The sequence below is a fragment of the Rhinoraja longicauda genome, chromosome 11 (genome assembly GCF_053455715.1).
Source record: "Rhinoraja longicauda isolate Sanriku21f chromosome 11, sRhiLon1.1, whole genome shotgun sequence".
NCBI lineage: Eukaryota > Metazoa > Chordata > Chondrichthyes > Rajiformes > Arhynchobatidae > Rhinoraja > Rhinoraja longicauda.
Window position 1 is genome coordinate 32,349,137 of NC_135963.1, and position 22,240 is coordinate 32,371,376.

General features: G+C 40.8%; 1 protein-coding gene across 1 annotated transcript in view; it reads right to left on the reverse strand.

The window, feature by feature from the left end:
• Positions 1 to 17,065, reverse strand: part of c8a (complement component 8, alpha polypeptide) — a 29,734-nt gene extending 12,669 nt beyond the window's left edge. The window contains exons 1-7 of the mRNA XM_078407344.1: positions 16,863 to 17,065; positions 13,714 to 13,831; positions 5,685 to 5,826; positions 4,461 to 4,614; positions 2,999 to 3,185; positions 1,825 to 1,992; positions 328 to 568 (exon numbers count right to left, since the gene is read on the reverse strand). Coding sequence (XP_078263470.1) covers positions 328 to 568; positions 1,825 to 1,992; positions 2,999 to 3,185; positions 4,461 to 4,614; positions 5,685 to 5,826; positions 13,714 to 13,831; positions 16,863 to 16,948 — 1,096 coding nt within the window. The 5' untranslated portion in view covers positions 16,949 to 17,065. The remainder of the gene's footprint in view (positions 1 to 327; positions 569 to 1,824; positions 1,993 to 2,998; positions 3,186 to 4,460; positions 4,615 to 5,684; positions 5,827 to 13,713; positions 13,832 to 16,862) is intronic.
• Positions 17,066 to 22,240: the final 5,175 nt, after the last annotated feature.

Here is a 22,240-nt window from a genome sequence, read left to right on the forward strand (position 1 = left end):
CTTAGAGCAGATATTTGTGCCAGGTTCCCATCAGAGCAGGGCTCAGCAACAGGGAGAGGAGGGGTTCAGACCCTGACATTGTTTCTTAATGTTCTTGAACAGACCAATCAAAGGGTTTAGGGAGCACACACTGGACTTTCACCGTCCTCAACTATTACAGTGGATAACGTAGCCGGATATTCAGTCATACCTTTATGTGCTCTGGCTGTAATGCAATCCATCCCTCTACATTACATAGATATGCAGCTAATGTTAAGTAATTTTATCTTAAAGTAATTCCCCAATGTAAATTTTATTGAAACAACATCACTATTAACTGCCACAAACCTGTATTTCGCATTACATTGTTATTCAGGACCGTGATGAACTCAAAAACACCTCCCATTTTTCCTGAAGTGTAGTAATGTGTACCATAATCCGCAATAAATTTGGAATACATTCCATAATTGTACTCATCTGGAAGTTTCATCAGGGATTCAGCCATTTCTTCATCCAAAATTAAATTAGATCTCCTCATTTTGAAGTGAGCAGTTTGAACTTTAGTTCGAACACGAACAAAATTAACATCCTAAAAAATTTATGTCAATATTTTTGCCAAAATCAATTTTTGTTAAGATGCAATATAATATGTAATAATTGTCTACAATTGTCTTTATTAGTCAGTGATTCTAAAATACATTAACATTTCAGTTGCCTAAATCCAATCAGTTTCCTTTACTTATTGAACTTGGTTAATGGCACTGAAAATATTGCAATAGTGAACGAGCTCCCTCACAGAGTAACAGATTAGTATTTGACACAAACATCCCCCCACTTTCAGGAAGTACTTGAGGCTAGCTCAGAAACTAGTTGTTGGTCACCACAAGCCGCAGCACATGTAAAGCGTGAAAGAACATTAACACAATCTCACAGATGAATGGTTTTGATATCTTCGAGAGCTAAAATACACATTTAAGTACACATTGCTGGGATGCAATATACAATGCCATCGATGCGCATAGTTGTAAATAGTTTTCAAAACAACTCAGGTGTGTGGTTTTATAAGGGCAGCAAATGGCGCAGAGGTAGAGTTGCTGCCTTACAGCGCCAGAGACCAGGTTCGATCCTGACTACGGATGCTGACTGTACGGAGTTTGTATACTCTCACTGTGACCGTGTGGGTTTCCTCTGACATTCTAAAGGTGTGCTGGTTTGTAGGTTAATTGGCTTCTGTAAATTGTCCCTGGTGTCTAGGATAGAGCTAGTGTATGGGTGATCATAGTGGGCATTTGCTCGGTGGGCCTGCTTCCACACTGTATCTCTAAACTAAACTAAACTAAACTAAACTGAACCTTTTGGGGAAATATATTCCATCCAGGGGGTGGTTCCATATATTAAACTGACATAAATTATTTCCACAGCAGCGATGTGTCCAGGAGCTTGCTAGTTTCAAAAGTTATGGGAATCACAGTGTGCATATAAGACATAAATTGGCAATGTGGTCTATGGACTTTGTGGACAAGACATAACTAATAGTATCCCTCATCTTATAATACACACAAAGTCATGAGGTGCATAGTTTACATTACTGACTTTCATGAACAGTATGCTTTATGCCTTACTTTAACTGCTTATGATTCTGCAAGGAAAATTGCAGTTTATATGCAGTTTATTTTATGTGCCCTGTGCAAATTCTTTCACAGTTTACGTTACACAAAACAGTCTAATGGAATCCAATTTGGAAATGTGGGAGAAAACAATGACTAAAGCACAGTAGAAAATGTTGTGTTCTTTTTGAGATTTCAGTTTGAATAGATTTACAGATGTTATCTGCCATTTACTCACCTTCCCAACAAATCTGGTCAGATTGTGAGCAAAACTGAGGCTGAAACCAAGCTCCAATGTAAATGCTCTACTCATTAAAACTGAAAGGGACAGATCGGTTTTCATTGCTGACAATAACTTGTGAACATCATTGTAGACCTCCACTGTAAACCCAGAATCAGCAAGTGCCTGTCAATAAAAGAGGAAAAAAATTGGAAGAGTTAAAAATAACAAATGGAAATTGTGGATCTCGTGTTTGTTCGATTCCAAAATGCCATTGCACAGCTGAAATTAAAGTGGAGGCAAAACGCAAAGTCTAATATTATTAGTGCGATGACAAGTTTAGGAGCCCCTAAAAAATCCAATAGAGAGAAAAAAAAATCTACATTGCTCAGGTTTGATTTTTAGGCAGTGAAAATGCAATTTCTATTTAACCTGCAGATCATTTCTGAGTAATCTCACTGTAGTTAAAAAAATCCACGTGCTGTCCTCTTCAGCAAGCCAGATTTTTCACCATGCAAATATCAAATGATGTCAATTTCCACATTCTACCAGTTTTGCATCAGTCTGAATAGAACTAGGAGCATCATTTGATGATGTTTTTTTACAATGTAAACAAAAACTCTGCTGCTGTGGGGACAGATGACTGGGCAGTTTCACAACTCAATGCAGGTTGCTTAGGTGCAGTGTGTGCTAAATATGAGCACATTTTCCAGCATTTAATGGCTGAATGAATGCTTCAGTAGCCGACCAGGGATTCCTCCCCAGAGCAACAATATCGAAAGAAGGCTGCAAAATAAAATTCTTTAATACAAACTAAAATACCTTATCCTCACTGCAACCTGACCACCAACAATCAGAGGAGAGGGATCAGATAATGTGTAATGGTGTAATCTTCCTGTGTGGGTCCACCTCACTGATCACAATACTGTATGTGATAGAAACAATCGCTGATCCAAGTCAGCCACATGAAAGAAGATCGATATGAATCACTAGCTGACAGCAGCAACATTTTGAACTATAAATTAACATATGAAAATAGTCATGAACCAAAAACATTGAGCAGTGATGTCTGAGTTTATCTGCTGATACTGCTTTGGAGCAACGAGCGAAGTAATAACAAGTCTTTGCTTTGTTTCGTATTTCAGAATCTATTAAGGAAAAGTTCGATTTGCAATTTTGATTTAGTGCTTACCTCAACCCGATAGAGAAACAAGTTGTATGGTTTACGGAAGTATTTCTCATCGTCGTTATAGTAGAGATGTTCACACTCACTATCATACCGCAGCTCCCTCCACTCCCCATTGTACACGTACTCGCAGTATCCATTATATTCTTTATCTAGAACTCCTCTTCCAATCTTATTCGTTAAGATGTTATAACTTTAAAAAGAAAACAGCACGTGAAAAGAAGCATCGCTTTCTCTACCAATTAAGTCAAATCAAATCGGGTTTATTGTCATGTGCATACGTACGGTGAGGTAAAGATGCAATGAAAAGCCTGCCAGCAGCAGCATCACAGTTCCTAATGAGTGCAAAGCTCTAACATTAGACTCTGCTGGCAGTGCTGAGATTTGCTAAGTGGTGCGTTTCTAAACTGGCAATATATGTCGAATTAGCTCATTGTTTTGTGAAGATTCTGAACCAAGAGATGGGGGGGAGGGGGGGGAGTTCAGAATGGGAAAGAAATAGTAGAAATTAATATTGCAAGATAGCACAAATGTGTGTAGATAGCCAATGTGAAATAAAGTGACACCAAAGACAGGAATGCACTAGCAAACAAAGTCAGAATAGGGGAAAATTGGTTTTTAAAAAAAAGACAAACCTTAAGGCTGATTATTTGAATGTAACGAGGATTTCCAATGAAATGAAGGAATTAATGGCACAAATAAATATGATCCAACTACTGTTGCAGAAAAATTAAAAATAGAAGGTGATTATTCCAGTGCACATTTCAGAAGGATAGGCAACTTTATCTTGATGACCTGGATGAATGGTCTGTGTGAACTGAAGCTAAGTTTTCTGGCGATAGATTGGTGGGCAAGTTGGGAAGAGGGCAAAGAGATATATATGGCAAATTTATGAGCCTATTCAGTGATATTGACAGACTGTCAGTCAAGGAGAGGTATGTAATGCATACCAGATTGGACATCACTCCAATTGCTCCTAGTCAAAATTAACAATTGCCTATGATTTTATACTCTCTGCTAACTCATTCACTGTTGTTAGCAACTTAGATGAACATTAACAACATGGCATTGATCTACTGGCCAGAAGGTGCTGTGTGACACCTAAGACTTTGATGCTACAAAAAAAAGCAAATGATCCAGATAATAGGATGAGGTTGTTCACCAAAAAGATGAACTAATGATGGGCGGCACAGGGGCACAGCTGGTGGAGCTGCTCACTCACAGTGCAAGAGATCCATGTTCAATCCAGACCTCAAGTGCTGTCTGTGTGGAGTTTGCACGTTCTCCCTATGACCACACGGGCTTCCTCCGGATGCTCCAATTTTCTCCCATATCTCAAAGACGTACGAGTTTGTAGGTTAATTGGCCTCGGTAAATTGCCCTCAGTGTGTAGGAAGTGGATGAGAAAGTGGGATAACTTAGAACTAGTTGAACTGGTTAACTAAGGAATCTCATTAATATAACTTACCTGTTCATTAATGTTTGTATTCCAGGAATCGGAAACAAATTTCTGCAGAAAGTTTGTATCTCATTGGGACCACCAGCCTCACAGGTTTCCTCATCAGAATTATCTGCACAATCTCTCTCACCATTGCATAGTAAACGTCTTTTAATGCACCGACCTATAAAATATTTAACATTAATTTGACATGTTGATAATCATATTTATTTCACAGAATACTTTATGTGTTTAATAGCAAAATCAAGAAACATCTAATCCATATTTTTTGAGTGATATGATATATTAAATGATTAATATAGGAAGAAAAATGATATTTAACATTATCATGCACTGTATGTTCTTATTTGTGTGTCCCTCACAGTTGTAAAACAGCTTAGTTTCATTCTTATTTCCTAAAATGAAAATTAAGTTAAATAATAAGAAAATAATCAGGACATTGAAAATCTGAAAGGTTCAGTAAAGGAACATAACATATCATATTATATATATACAGCCGGAAACAGGCCTTTCTGGCCCTCCAAGTCCGTGCCGCCCAGCGATCCCCGTACATTAACACTATCCTACACCCACTAGGGACAATTTTTACATTTACCCAGCCAATTAACCTACATACCTGTACGTCTTTGGAGTGTGGGAGGAAACCGAAGATCTCGGAGAAAACCCACGCAGGTCACGGGGAGAACGTACAAACTCCTTACAGTGCAGCACCCATAGTCAGGATCGAACCTGAGTCTCCGGCGCTGCATTCGCTGTAAAGCAGCAGCTCTACCGCTGCGCTACCGTGCCGCCCGTACATATTCATTGAGACACAAATGCTAATGTTTGAACAATGGAACTTTATTCTCCAGGAATTATGTTGCTATGGGAGTGAAGAACTAATGCTGAGGGGTGAAATAACAAGAGTTGGGATATCAGGATGCCACTGCCTCAGGCAAAATCCAGCACATGTTGTGGTACTGAGCAATAATAGACAATCTAAATAACTGCTTCATCCAAATATCTAACACTGACAATGACACATTTGGAAAGCAGGGGGAAGAAATATAAAAACGCAACCTGCCTCGGATTACTATCGCAATATGTCTTGTGATCACAGGTACTCTTTGTTAGTGATCTTCTCAGAATAGATATAGATGGTTTAGTAATTGGATGAATTAGCAATTAACAAAATATGACAATATTCTGAATATTTGAATCTTTTCGCGAATTATTATTCACAGAGTTACTTGCCTAAACTGCATTGAATTTGATTACCACAGGTATTTGTTGGTACACATTCTTCAGACGTTTGGCAGATAACTTCTTCCCAAAGGGATCCAATACACGGGGTCCCACCAAATATGGCCGGCCTCTGCAGATTCCTAAATCTGAACTTTATCAGAACACAGATATGTTAACAACCAGCCCTGGACCTGCGCAAAGGATATACATTAGAAAGGCAATATATATCACAAATTTATTTAATTTTAAAATTATATTTCCGATGTCCCTAATTTAAACTGCTTTACTCTCCATTTAAATATTGACACAATTGCATTCTAACAACTATTTCATGAATGTTTATATCAATATAAATATATATTTATCCACGGAGTTCAAATGCATCTTTTTACATACCATTTTATGGAAATATTAAAGGACAGTCAACATCCAGTCTCGGTTATTTTGATTTGTTTCTCATCATGCTATGGAAGGTACCAATGCATTATTGCTAAAACCTGAAAGTCAAACTTTCTTCGATCAGATCACTGAACTTCCTGCAGCCTCACTGGGTTTTTACATTCTAAACAGATCTGTCTAAATGTCAGGGAGTAGGAAAGAATTGCAGATGCTGGTTTAAATCAAAGGTGGACACAAAATGCTGGAGTAACTCCGTGAGACAGGCAGCATTTCTGGGGAGAAGGAATGGGTGACATTTTGGGCCGAGCCTCTTCTTCAGACTGATGTCAGGGGAGTGGGTGGTGGGAAAGAGATAGAATGTAGTTGGAAAAAGAAAAACTGGTGGGAGAATGGGGAAGGGGAGGGGATGGAGAGAGAGGGAAAGCAAGGGCTACTTGAAGTTAGAGATGGCAGCTCGGTTCAGCTAGTAAAACTAATTTTTCAAATCAGAAGCTTGTGGTTCAAGTGGCACTAGGGATCTCAGGGTAAAACCTATGCTCCTAGACTGTGGAACAGCATCCCTCTCCCCATCAGAACTGCCCCCTCCATCGACTCCTTTAAGTCCAGGCTCAAAACCTATTTCTACTCCCTAGCGTTTGAGGCTCATTGAGGAGGCGCTGTGAACTGTTTTGTATGTGCTGTTATGTTTGCGTGCTACTGTATGTTTCATTTTTTTCCTAATCAGATGTACAGCACTTTGGTCAACGTGGGTTGTTTTTAAATATGCTATACAAATAAAATTGACTTGACTTGACTTGACACCAATACAGTGTTGAAGGAGTGAGTGTTGCTTTGAAAGATATGTGAAATTGAGGGCCTAAATGTTTACTCAAGTAGATGTAAAATACTAGCTTAAGAGTAGATACTAGCTTAAGAGTAGATAGTTGCCCCGGATTTTTAGACAATCTTCACTCTCCAGGCAACACCCAAAAAAGTGGATTTTCTAATAAACCATTCTTTAACAGAACTTTGCAATGTCCCAATTGTATCCTACATTAGTGTAGGCAACAACATACACTGCATTCAAAGATAATCATTTAATTGTAAAATATATTAAGAGGTCCAAAGGACAGGGAAGCTACTAAGTTGATTTGTTATTTATTTCAATTTTGCCTTTTGTGCTTGTAGATCAGTCACTATATTCCTGATCCATGTCGGGTGTTCCCTCAGACTGTTCCTGTAATGTCTTATCTAGCGCATGCATGCGAGGGAGGCTCAGACAGACTCTGGGGAGTGTTCGAATGGAATGTACAGGCTTGGTCTTGGTTCCACAGCCTCGTGGTCAACAAAGCACATAATGAAGTTTAACTACTTGTCGTTATTAACACAACTTCATACAGTGCTCAACTTTCCTTTGAGAAGTATTGTTGCTCTGTGTAATTATCTCAGATACACATGTTATTTTTTTTTTTCTTTTCAAATCTTTTTATTCAAAAAATGATAAGCATAACAGTGATATTGATACATAGGGATCAGGATCACATTAACAACAAATGTAACCTAAATATAAATCCAGTTTCAAAATACATATAGGGTATTGACCTCCCAGTCTCTATGTAATCAGGTACTCAAATTATTAATTCCACTCTTCCAGAGCTCTACACGTTACTCCTTCATGTCTTACTTGTTCTAACATCTCAAAATTTATAAATCCCTACAAGTGCAAGGAACTTATTTTTTTAACCATATTTGTTTGTATAATCAAAGACATCCCATGCATGAATTATAATTTTGGCTCAAAATAGTGCTTTGGATGTAGTAACATTTAGGCTCCTGCGCCCCGAAACAAGTACCCTCTTTTGTGTGTCAGACTGTTCTGGGTCAGTCAACAAAACACTCATGAATCTTGACTCTTGACTTTTGACCCTTGGATGTGTTTGTGAAAATACATGTTTGTGTTTCCCTGTATGGAAATTCGTCAGAGGGTGTGCAAGTTATTGTGGCTTCCATGCAAAGATTGCAATTTTCCATCATCTTGTCCATAGTATCCAGTACTTTACAGAGACCAGATCTGCCATTCAACAGGTGCTTGGTGTGCTCTCTTTACATTGAACTAAGGAGTACTGAAGGAGTACTGAACTAAGCATTATTAAAATAAATTACTGTGGAATTGGTACATACTGCCAAGTACCATCAATGCTACATACTGATTAGTTTACAATTTGGTTTGTACAAGGTGGTGAAAAATGCATTTGCCACACTTACTTTCATTGGTCAATGTATTGAATACAGGAGTTGGGATGCTATGTTACAGCTGTACAAGATGTTGGTGAGACCATATCTGGAGCACTGTTCCCATGCTAGAGGAAGGACATTATTAAACTGGAAAGAGTGTAAAAAAGATTTACAAGGGTATTAGTGGGTCTGGAAAGTTTGAGTTATAAGGAGATATTCAAGCAGATATAAAGTGGAAAAACTTAGAACTAGCATGAATGGGGAGATCAATGGTCGGCGTGGACTCAGCGGGACAAAGGGCTTGTTTCCATGCTGTGTCGCTAAACTAAACCAAGAGCCTTCATTCTGGGGTATGTATGTATGGCTATCCAGTTCAGTTGGTGTGGATATGGATATGTTGTAACTGAATAAACATCACTGCTGCCCTCTCTGGATGTTATAATTATGATATTGAGCGGGAACCATGAGTTAGGATGGTACAAGTGTGTCCTGTTGCAGCTCAAACTGGTATAACCGGGTTAATCATTCATTGTGATTCCAATGCACATTTTCCATTGTGTGGAAACACGGAACTGCAGGTGCTGGTTTACACAAAGGATACAAAGTGCTGGAGTAACTCAGCGGGTCAGGCAGCACCTCTGGATAGGTGACCTTTTGGGTCAGGACACGTCTTCAGACATTGTACAGAATGGGGGGGAAGAAAGCTGGAAGAGTAGTGAGGCAAGACAAAGCATGGGAGGTAACACAGGTGGGGATGGGTGGGTTGATATTCAGATGATTGGAACAAAGGTTAGGGAATAAAGCAAAAGGTGTGAGACAGAAGGATTGAAGAATTGCAAATTGTGAAGACAGAGTAAGTGATGAAGGAGGAGGGGCAGGGTGTGAGTCCAGGTGGGGCACAGGGAATGGAGGGGAGAAAGGAAACCTTCTTCAGCGACCTCAAAACTCATGAGATTGCATGGAGAATGTGCAAACCTCACACGGACATCACCTGAGGTCAGGATCCAACCCAGGTCACTGGCACTGTGAGGCAGCAGCTCTACTAGCTGTGCTACTGTGTAGTGCTCATGCTCTGTGTATTCCACAAGCCAAAAGCAGCCTGAACTATTTACAATCAGAAATCCAGGATAGTTTGTTTAAAACCCGCATCAATCTATTATGAGAACTCGGTATTGTAATAAAAAGATGACAATTTTTTGTGCACACTACTTCACAATAACTGGACAGGTGTTAACAGTTTCAGTAGAGTGCCAGTTCTCATATGTAAATTATAGATCTCATTTAACATTTTATCTGTCCAAGTGAAAAACTTCATGCAAATTTTACCTTACAAGAGATAACATTTGTAACAGATGTCTGAATAAATACAGTTCTTGGCAGATGCAAGCTATTAGGAAATCATGTGGGTTTACTGAGATTTATGAAACTAGTTCAGAAAGAATAATATTGACTGCAAATTTCCTGTTGCACTTTATTACTGTCGAGAGACATTGCTTTGTATTTAATTTTAACGTATTCTTTCCTAGATCCCTCAAAATTGGAATTTTATATCTCCCTCAATCTCCAGAAATATATGGAGATATTTAAAATTCATATGGTGTCAAAGAACTACTATCTTAACTTCCTTTCTCTTTTATATTTGGCAATATTGGCTGTGCCTGACATGGTGGACCTGGGTATTGAACTAAATTTTTCAGCACAATAATGCAATTGGGTTAGACACAAAAAGCTGGAGTAACTCAGTGGGTCAGGTGGCAACTCTGGAGAGGAGGAATGGGTGATGTTTCGAGTCAAAACCCTTCTTCAGATTTGGGTCGCTGCAGCTCCCTCTAATTCAACTTCCAATCATAGTCATGATATACCAGAAATTATAATCATAAACATCTAATGGTATTTCAATGCTCTGTTCGCCTTCCAAATTTATTGAAAAGGTATAAAGTAGTCGTATCACAGATTAGCAACATGGTCAGTAATGATCGGGGAAAAAAACCTATTCTGGTCATTACTAGGTAAACTTTACTTTGTTTTTCAGCCTTAATAACTGTTTTCACAGTCTTGCAATTAAAAAAAAATCTAAAATTATAACTCGCATTTAATTCTTGAAATTATTTCAGATTTTACTGCACAACCAGAAAAAAAAATGACATTAGAATAAAAAACAGTCGAGCACCAGATCAGGCCCTTTGGGCCACAATGTCTTTTCCGACATGATGCCAAGACCAACTCGTACCTGACTGCATATAATCCATCTCCCTCCATTCCCTACAAGAACAGGAAAGCAGAGTATTACCTGAATGGTGACCGATTGGGAGAAGGGGAGATGCAACGTGACCTGGGTGTCATGGTGCACTAGTCATTGAAAGCAAGCGTGCAGGTGCAGCAGGCAGTGAAGAAAGCGAATGGTATGTTGGCATTCATAGCAAGAGGATTTGAGTATAGGAGCAGGGAGGTTCTGCTGCAGTTGTACAGGGCCTTGGTGAGACCGCACCTGGAGTATTGTGTGCAGTTTTGGTCTCCTAACCTGAGGAAAGACGTTCTTGCCTTAGAGGGAGTACAGAGAAGGTTCACCAGATTGATCCCTGGGATGGCGGGACTTTCATATGAGGAAAGACTGGATAGACTGGGCTTGTACTCGCTGGAATTTAGAAGACTGAGGGGGGATCTTATAGAAACATATAAAATTCTTAAGGGGTTGGAGAGGCTAGATGCGGGAAGATTGTTCCCGATGTTGGGGGAGTCCAGAACCAGGGGTCACAGCTTAAGGATAAGGGGGAAGTCTTTTAGGACCGAGATGAGAAAACATTTCTTCACACAGAGAGTGGTGAGTCTGTGGAATTCTCTGCCACAGAAGGTAGTTGAGGCCAGTTCATTGGCTATATTTAAGAGGGAGTTAGATGTGGCCCTTTTTGCTAAAGGGATCAGGGGGTATGGAGAGAAGGCAGGTACAGGCTACTGAGCTGGATGATCAGCCATGATCATATTGAATGGCGGTGCAGGCTCGAAGGGCCGAATGGCCTACTCCTGCACCTATTTTCTATGTTTCTATATCTGTGTCTATCCAAAGGTCTCTTATATGCTGCTGTTTGCCTCCACCACCAACCTGCCAGTGCGTTCCTTGCACTCACCTTCCACTGTGTAAAAACTTGCCCCGCATTTCTGCTGAAAACTTTACTCTTGTCACCTTAAAGCTATGTCCTCTATAACTCAATGTTTCCATCCTGGGAAAAGGGTTCTGCATGGCGACCCTGTCTCTGCTTTTCATAATTTTATCTTCTTCTAACAAGTGCTCCTTTAACCTTTGCCATTCCAGAGAAAACAATCCAAGTCTGTCCAACCTCTCCCTGTAGCTAATATGCTCTATTCCAGGTACTATTTTGGTGAACCTCCTTTGCACACTTTCCAAAGCCTCCACATACAATTTGCATCAGGCCAACCAGAACTGCATGTAACACTCCAAATGTGGGCTAACCAATGTGCTATAAAGCTGCATCATCATTTCCTGACTCTTGTACCCAATGCCCCAACCTATGAAAGCAAGCAGACCATATGTATTTGTTACCACTCTATCTACTCGTATTCCCACTTTCAGGGAGTTATGGACTTTGACGTCAAGATCAATGCTGTTAAGGGTTATGTGTTAATTGTATATGTTCCCCTTACATTTGACCCACCAAAGTGCAACACCACACCACATGCTTGGTTTAAACTCTATCTGCCATTTCTCTGCCCATTTCTGCAGCTGATCTATATCCTGCTGTATACTTTGACAGCCTTCCTCACAGTCAGCAATACCAGCAACCTTGGGTAGACACAAAATGCTGGAGTAACTCAGCGGGTCAGGCAGCATCTCAGGAGAGAAGGAATGGGTGACGTTTCGGGTCGAGACCCTTCTTCAGTCTGAAGAAGTGGTGCACCTCAGTGATTGATGCTGGGCCCATTGTTGTTTAATATTCACGATTTGGATGAGAATGTTTAAGGCATGACTAATAAGTTTGCAGATGACACTCGAAAGTGAGTAGCTTCATAGATAGTGAAATTGGTTCTCAAAAATTGCAGCAGGATCTTGATCAGGTGGGCAGTGGGCAGAGGAATGCTTAATGGAATTTAATACAGATCAGTGCAAGGTGTTGCATTTTGGGATGTCAAAGCAGGGCAGGGGCTTCACAGTTAATGGCAGTGCTCGGGGGAATAGACAATAGACAATAGACAATAGACAATAGACAATAGACAATAGACAATAGACAATAGGTGCAGGAGGAGGCCATTTTGGCCCTTCGAGCCAGCACCGCCATTCAATGTGATCATGGCTGATCATTCTCAATCAGTACCCCATTCCTGCCTTCTCCCCATACCCCCTGACTCCGCTATCCTTAAGAGCTCTATCTAACTCTCTCTTGAATGCATTCAGAGAATTGGCCTCCACTGCCTTCTGAGGCAGAGAATTCCACAGATTCACAACTCTCTGACTGAAAAAGTTTTTCCTCATCTCAGTTCTAAATGGCCTACCCCTTATTCTTAAACTGTGGCCCCTTGTTCTGGACTCCCCCAACATTGGGAACATGTTTCCTGCCTCTAACGTGTTCAACCCCTTAATATTGTAGAGCAGAGGGATCTAGGTGTGCAGGTACATAGTTTATTGAAAGTGGCATCACAGGTAGATAGGGTGGTCAAAAAGGCTTTTGGCACAATGGCCTTCATAGTCAGAGTATTGAAATTAAATATTGGGATGTTATGTTACAGTTATACAAGACCTTGGTGAGGCCTCATTTGGAATATTGTGTTCAGTTTTGGTCACCTCCTATAGGAAGGATATTATTAAGATGGAAAGGGTGCAGAAAGGATTTAGGAGGATGTTGCCAGGACTCGTGGGCCTAAGCTATAGGGAGAGGTTGAGCAGGCTAGGATTTTATTCCTTGGAGTGCAAGAGAATGAGGGACAATCTTGTAGATGTATATAAGACCATGATGTGAATAGATAGTGTAAATGCACAGTCTTTTACCCAGAGTAATGGAATCAAGAAACAGAGAACATAGGTTTAAGGTGAGAGAGGAAAGATTTAATAGGAACCTGAGGGGCAACTTTTTCACACAAAGGATGGCGGGTATATGGAACGAGCTATTTGGTCGTAGTTGAGACAGGTACTAGCACAATATTTAAAAGACATTTGAACAGATGCATGGATACAATAGGTTTAGAGGTACTGTATATGGACCAAATGCAGGCAGGTGGGACGAGTGTAGATGGTGCATGTTGGTCAGCATGGGATAGTTGGGCCGAAGGACCTGTTTCCATACTGTGACTCTGTTTGACCTGGTAATTCCATCATTTACTTTTTTACTTTCAACTTTGCAACTGTATCTTTTAACTTCAATGTTGATTATTTTAATAGCCAAGAATTAATTGTCCATTTCTTGTAAAATCATACCTTTGTTGTTTCACAGGGAGAACACTCAGTCCACGCAGCCCACTGACCAGGCTGACAATCAAGTGGAACTACACTTCGGATGTTTCGGCCAGATCGAGAAATGTGGGAATGTTCCAAACTGTATGAAGTAAAGAAATTTGTTCAAAATGGATAACATATTCTTTCTGCTCAAAGCAAGTTATTTATCTATTTTTAACCACACAGTTATGGTTGCGAGGGATATTGCGGCATTCTTTATGTCCAGGCTATTTTGCAGGGAATTTAAGTATTGGAACCTCCTTGCAGGAAGTTTTTTTAATGGTAATGAAAAGCATGAGGGTATAGCATGAAACTGTTCCACATTAAAGAGACATCGAAAACAAGAAGATAGACACAAAAAGCTGGAGAAACTCTGGGTCAGACAGCATCTGTGGAGAAAAGGAATGGGTAATGTTTCGGGTTGAGACCCTTCTTCAGACTTAAAACTAGAGATCTAAGGTTAAGAATAAATTAGCCCAAGCGGATTTGATTCTTGGGGTGATTCCAATTTGGAATTCATTGCCTGTGAGGTGAGGAGGCAGGTACTCACACAAACATTTCCAAAGTATCTGGATGAGCACAGGAAGGTTTAGAAAACCATGGATCAAGATAAATGAGATTCATGTAAACGCACACTTGATAGTCAATATGGACATGGTCGGCTGAAGGGTCTGTTTCTGTGCTTAGTTTTAGTATCATTTAAAGATACAGCGCAGAAACAGGGCCTTCGGCCCACTGAGTTTGCACTGACCAGCGATCCCCATACATTAACACTATCCTACACACACTAGGGGCAATTTTACATTTTTACCAAGCCAATTAACCTTGGCTTTGGAGTGTGGGAGGAAACCGAAAATTTCAGAGAAAATCCATGCAGATCACGGGGAGAACGTGCAAACTCCATACAGATAAGCGCCCATAGTCAGGATCGAACTCGGGTCTCTGGCGCTGTAAGACAGCAAGTCTACTTCTGCGCCACCGTGCCGTACCTTGCTGTATGACTCTATAACCATTACAGATGGTCATGAAGACTTGGGAATAGAAATATTCCTTGCTGAATGCTGGTGCTAAATACTCAGCATAATAGTAGCAGCCAAGTGTGGAACTTGTTTCTGAGACACCCTCAATGTAGACTAACCCATCAGTCTGCCAATCTTCAACAGCATGACATCTAGGTGTCCTCAACAGTGCAAACAAGTTGCACTACCTCAGTCATAATCTGCTCATGATGCTCCATTTGAGTTCCACCAGATCCCATGACACCCTGGGTCCAAAGTCAACATCGCTGGATTCCTGAGGGGAAGTGAGAATGACTGCGAAGCAGCATTTGGGATCAGTCTTGAAAAACTGAAGTCCTTGTGATCAGGAGAAAATCTCCCCTCTTATCAAATATTACAAGAAAAGCCCATGGTTGTTGGTGGCTAATCACCCCAGTCCCAGAACATTCCTCTGGGGGCTCCTCAGGACAGTGTACAAACCATAGCCGTTTTAGCTCCTTCTTATTTTGCAATCTCCGTACAATTAAATAATAATTTGCTTTCCCATTCTTCCTTCCAAAGTGAATAAATGCGCATTTTTCACACATTATGCTCCATCTGTCAACTCTTGACCATTTGCTTAACATATTGATGTCCATTTGCGGGCTCTGCGTCCTTTACACAACTTTGTAACACACCTATCTCTGTACCATCAGCAAGTTCTCTCATAGTATGTTTGGTGCTTTCATCCAAGTCAGATTTTAAATAGTTAAGCCCCCACTAATGATCCATATGATATCCCACTAATTACTGACTGCCAGAATAACCAGACCCTATTTATTCTAACTCACTGACAACCAATTTAAACATTCAATCTTTCCATCATCACCACATCTTGCCTGTAATCTGCACCACCTAGAAGATGCACAGTTGTACTCACTTTCTTCAACAGCATCTTCTAAGTCCACTGCCTCTACCAGCAACAAACAATGAGGCAGGAGATGCAAAGAAATAGACAATAGACAATAGGTGCAGGAGTAGGCCATTCAGCCCTTCGAGCCAGCACTGCCATTCAATGTGATCATGGCTGATCATCCACAATCAGTACCCCGTTCCTGCCCTCTCCCCATACCGCCTAACTCCGCTATCATTAAGAGCTCCATCTAACTCATGATACCACCATTTACTACATGATACTACAAATACTACCATTTCCATGTATCTACCAAATCCCAAACCATCTAGGCTTGGGAATATACAGAGCAGTTCATAATTTCAGAATTAAAAACCCTGCAACTCCCTAGCGCATGGCACTGTAGGAACACCTTCAATTGAAGGACTCCAGCTGAATGTATATCACTGGCATGTTCTCAAGGACAATTAGGGAAGGCCTTATTCATTGGCTTCACCAGTAATGCCCACATCGGGAGAATGACTGGAAAGAAATAAAGGTTTGAGGCTTTGTCAGCTTTGCACACAATTGCCAATTGAGAAAGCATGGTGAGGAATGTTGACGGCAGCAGAATAGAACGAGTGAAAGATGAGATCTCAATCCAAGGGCAAGGTAGAACATAGGCAAACAAGGGCACAAGAAGTGTGCATTAGGTCCAGTGAGGTAGATGAGCTCTAACTTACCAGCATACTGGAGAAATAACCAGTAATAAGTTATGGTTGAGGAACTAGGGAAGTAGGGTTTAAGAAATTAAAAATGGCTGGGTTATCTTTCCATGCCTGGAGAATCATGAAATTGGGCAAGTAAATTGGGAAGAGGAGAGCAGATGTTGACTGTGCCAGTTTTCATTCAGATAGATTTCGCAGAAAAAGACAGCTGTTCTACCACACTGAGCATCCAATTTGGAGAATGGAGGAAGTGCAGTCATGCTCGTTCAGCGAACACATGGAAATGGAGCAGAGTGATCCTCGTGATTTTAAGCTCCTGCCCTCCCAGTTGCAAGGAAGATGGATCCAGGGGCACCAGAGGACAAAGGCATATGATCTTAAACATTATCAGACCATAAACATGCATTGCAATTTCACACACTTTGCATAGCAATCCAGCATCTTTTTATTAGATTACATACTTTTAAATTCAAACCATAAATATCATAGCTATAATTTAAACCACCCTGTATTATCAAAGCCATAAACACAAACCTGTTGTTGATCTGTTGCAAATCGACAAAATTAGCAAAAAGCAATAAGCATGCAAAAGATGAGATGCAACTCATCAGTAAATTCATTCTTTGTGCTGAAAAAATAACTAGCCCTTAGAAAATAAGAAAATTACAGCCTGTTCAATTCACTGGTTATTGTACCCAAAATGTGAGATGTTGCAATTTTCCAATGTTGCTAGATTGGGGGTTGCTGATTGGTTTGGGGAGCATGGGCAGTGGAGGTGAACTTGTGCTCGACAAACTAAAAGGCTAAACAAATAGCTTTGTTATTGAATGATTAACCGAAATTCAGTAAATTCAAAAAGAAATCTTTGGCTCAGTTCTCCATTTAAAATCTGTTACAAAACTTTGCGCAACTACAATTCCTTGCAATACTTCATTTAACTTCTCAGAACTTAATAAAGTTAATAATTAGGCTAGAATACTTAAAATGACCTTGTCCCTCACAAACAATTTCCAAATGACATTATTGTTTGAGTATTTTCCAAAACAAAAATAGATTATGCTCATTACCCCTAATCACGTTTTCATTAACGGTTTGCAAAAAGGAATGAGTTTTCAATTTATCTGCTATGTACATGAAGAATTTGATGCAATCTGCTACACATTTGTCAGGCAATCGTAAGATCAATTCCAAGGACCGGTGGGAGGATAATGAAGGAAATTGAACAGACTGCTAGTACGATGGAGCTAAGGCCCTCTAGGGGTAATTTTCACCTTCATTTGCTTGATGAATAGGCAGTATAGATGAATATCAAAAAGATTGACAATCAGTGTGGGATAACTCCAGCACCAGGCATGAAATGAGGATCACATTCTGTGATTACGAAAGACTAAAGATTCTGGGGTAATTATCAACTTGGTCCACCTTTTTCTTAATTTCATCACATCAACACCAATACATATTACTCAGGTTTCCTGCAATTTGTTTCGTTATCCACTTACTTTCTCTGCAATAAAAATAAAGTTTCCTGTGATTAGAAAAGACTAAAGATCCTGAATAATCTTCAACTTGTGAACCTCTTTATTATATTGCTTTGATCAAAAACCACACATATTACTGAGGTTTTCTACAAGTTGTCCAGTAGTATATTTTCTTTCTCTGGGGTAAAAATACTATGTGCACATATATGAAGAATACATGTCCCAGGATATTCATTGGCACCTTCAAAGATGTGGTAAATGGTCTTTGTGGGGTAGGATACCAGATATGATGGCTTCTTGCACAAGATCCCAAATTTTAGTTGACATTGAATGAACCTACGCATTTGCCACAGCATACTGTAATAAGGCAAAGTCCAGGAGCAAGTAAGGTCAAGACCAATGGAGAGAGAGATGGGGGGGTGGTCGGCACCTGGAAAAAGTAGCTGTGATTAAGGTCCAAGCATTGACAAGGATCATTCCATTTTGGCCTGGATAAGGGGGTTGGCGGGAAGTGAGAAATAGGGCTATGCAAAGGGACATGTGATCTCAGACTAGGTCTGGGATTGAAATGTGTATTGCATTGAAGTCTGTGCATTGAGAGCAGCAGGTTACAAAGGACCTTGGATTGGGCTTGGAGGATGAGAGGTATTGTAGATTGGGATCTAAGGTCTAAATGGGATCATGGTCAGATGATTAATGACATGGTTAATCCAGAACTGGCTGGGATTGACTGGTGGGTCAGGCAAGGACCAAATAGAGATAGTCAGCATGGGAAATCATGTCTCAAATTTAGTTTATTTGAAGAGGTGATCGACAAAATTAATTATTGCAATGCAGTAGACATTGTCTACATGGACTTTAACAAGGCCTTTGACAAGGGATTGCATGGCTGGCTGGGGTGGAATGTAAGAGCACATGGGATCCAGGTGAGCTTGAAGGTAGGACACAGAGGGTCGTTGTAGAGAATTGTTTTTCAAACTAGAGGCCTTTAATGATATGTCACAGGGATTAGAGTTGGGTCCACTGTTGTTAATTATTTATATTAACAACTTTGATGTGAATGTAAGTGATGTGGTTGGGAAGTTGCAGATGACACTAAAATCCTGGTACAACAGACATTGAAAAAGATTATTAAAGGTTAAAATAAAATCTTGAATTCAGATAAATATGAGGCGTTGCATTTCGGAAAAGCAAATCAGACCAGGACTTCACAGTGAATGTGAGGACCCTGGTGAGTGTCGTAAAACAAGGAGACCTAGGGATGCAGGTACATAGTTCCCTGAAAGTGACAACACAAGTTGAAAAAATGGTTGGGAGGCCTGCCTTCACCGGTGTCAGTATATTGAATACAGGATTTGGGATATCATATTACAACGACACAAGACATTGGTAAGACCACATTTGAGGCACTTGGTACAGTTCCATTCCTCCTGCTATACGAAGGATGTCATTAAATTGGAAAGGGTTTATAAGGATTTATGAAGAGTTTACTGGGTCTGGAATGTTTGAGATAGGAGACTAGATATGTTTCCTAGAGCGAAGGAGGCTGATGGGACACTTTATGAAGGTGTATAAAATCATGAGAGGCGCAGAAAAGGTGAATATCCATAGTCTTTTCCCCAGGGTACAGGAGTCCTAAACTAGAAGGAATAGATTTTTTTTTAGAGATACAGATACAGCTCAGAAACAGGCCCTTCGGCCCACCGGGTCCGCGCCGCCCAGCGATCCCCGCACATTAACACTATCCTACACCCACTAGGGACAATTTTTACATTTGCCCAGCCAATTAACGTACAAACCTGTACGTCTTTGGAGTGTGGGAGGAAACCGAAGATCTCGAAGAAAACCCACGCAGGTCACGGGAAGAACTTACAAACTCCATACAGACAGCATCCGTAATCAGGATCGAACCTGAGTCTCCGGCGCTGCATTCGCTGTAAGGAAGCAACTCTACCGCTGCGCCACCGTGAGTGGGGAAAAATGTAAAAGAGGCTGGAGGGACAACTTTTTCAAACTAGGCTCACGTGTACTCATGCCGAAATGAGTTGCCAGAGGAAGTGGTAGATGTGGGTACACTTACAATATTTAAAAGGCACCGGCAGGTACATGGATAGAAAATGTTTGGAAGGATATGGACCAGACTCAGACAGGGTAGTGCCTTAATGACTACCGTCCAGTAGCTCCAACATCCAACACCATAAAGTGCTTCGAGAGACTGGTGATGGTGCACATTAAATCCAGCCTCCCCGCCGACCTTGATCCACTGTAGTTTGCAAACCAACACAACAGGTCCATAATAGACATCATCTCCCTGGCACTAAAGTCATCACTGGAACACGTAGACAACAAGGACTCCTATGTTGGACTCCAATTCATCAACTATATCTCTGCCTTCAACACCATGATCCCATCCAAACATCTCTAAACTCCTGGACCTCAGAATCAGCTCCCTCTTCTGCCACTAGATTCTTGACTTTCTGACCCACAGACCTCAATCAGTGAGGATAGGTAGCAACACATGAGATCCTCCACAATAATACTCAACACCTGTGCACTGTAAGGATGAGTTCTCAGTCCCCTACTATATTCCCTATATGCTCACCACGGTATGTCCAAATTCGACTCTACCTCCATCTACCAGTTGCAGACAACACTGCAGTGGCCTGACTCTTGAACAATGATGAGATGGTGTACAGGAAAGAGATGGAGAACATAGTGACATGGTGTCAGGACCATAACCTTTCCCCCAAAGTCAGCAAAAAGAAGGAACTAGCTATTGCCTTCAGAAGGGTCTCGACCCGAAACGTCACCCATTCTTTCTCTCCTGAGATGCTGCCTGACCTGCTGAGTTACTCCAGCATTTTGTGAAATAAACACCATCGATTTGTACCAGCATCTGCAGTTATTCTCCTACACAATATTGCCTTCAGGAAGTATGGCAGAGTACATGCCCTAGTCAGCGACAATGGTGCAGAAGTGCAAATGGTTGAGGGCTTCAAGTTCCTTGGTGTTAATATTTCCAACAACCTGTCATGAGCCAACTACCTTGATGCGGCAGCCAAGAACTGTGGTGGACTGAATCTTGAACAATGATGAGATGGAGTACCATGCCTCAACTTCCTTAGGAGACCGAGGAAATCTGACCTGTCTCCAATCACTCTTATAAATGGTTCCAGATGCACCATAGAAAGCAAAGTGCAGGTTACATCACAGTTTAGTTTGGGAACAGCTCTGCCCATGATCACAAGAAATTATAGAGAATTGTAGAAGTCGCCCAGTCCATCACACAGATTAGACCCTACCATTGACTCCATCTACACATAGTGCTGTCTTCGAAAAGCAGCCAACATAATCAAAGACTTAATCTAACCCCAGTCACTCCTTTTTCTCCCTGCTCCCATCCGGCAGAAGAAATGGAAAATTGAAAGTGCACGCCTCCAGACACAGGAACAGCTTCTTTCCCAACATTATCAGGCTTCTGAATGGTCCTTCCATACACCAGGTTACTGTTTGATTCACCTCTACCTCATTGGGGACATTGGACTTTGTCTATGAGATTGATGCACTGCAATATGCTACAATGGTGATAACTATATTCTGTGCTCTATCTTCTCCTTTGCTCTATTTGTTGTACTTGAGTTTGAACTGATTGTATCTATGTATGATATGTATAATGTGTTTGTATAGCATGCAAAACAAACCTTTCACTGTAGATGTGGCAATGATAAAGCTAAACCTAAATGGGACTCAGTTAGGCAACTTGGCCTGGATGATTTGGCCTGAAGGGCCTGGTTCCATGCTATGTACAGTAGCTCCATGACTATGTGGGTCTGGGCATTGGTGAAAGATGGTGAAATGTGAGGGTCAGCAGGGGTAGAAAGAACAGGATGGTAAGGACATAAACGAGTGCACATAATCAGTCAAATCAAAGGGGATCTCCTCAAGTTATGTTCCCAGTGCCAGGCTAGGACCCACTCAGGCAGGTCCAGTTTAACTGCACTGATGAAGAGATAATAGTGTCATGAAACCCTATCAATCTTGCCCTGCACCCGATCACGTGATCATCAGAATCATAGGTACTAATTTCCACAGAAATAGCATAAAGGACCATTGCACAGGGATGTCATCATTAGGTGGACATCTGATGTGAAAACCTGTCGTCAGAAGTATCCACCTGAATTTGCTGAATGCTGCAATTTGACACATTCTTCTCTGGTGGAAAGTCATTTCAATTTGTGTATTGAAAAATCAGTGTCATGCATCCATGCTTATGGGCTTGATACTTAGCCCTATTTGACCCAACTGTGCTTTGCGAGCTTCCAAATTAAAAGCAGACAACCCTGCCTCCGCCTCATTCTTCACAAATGCACCAGAAGAGCAAATACTGTCATTCTTTCTGTTTCCCCTGCTGAATACCTCATGTCTTTCAGGTAT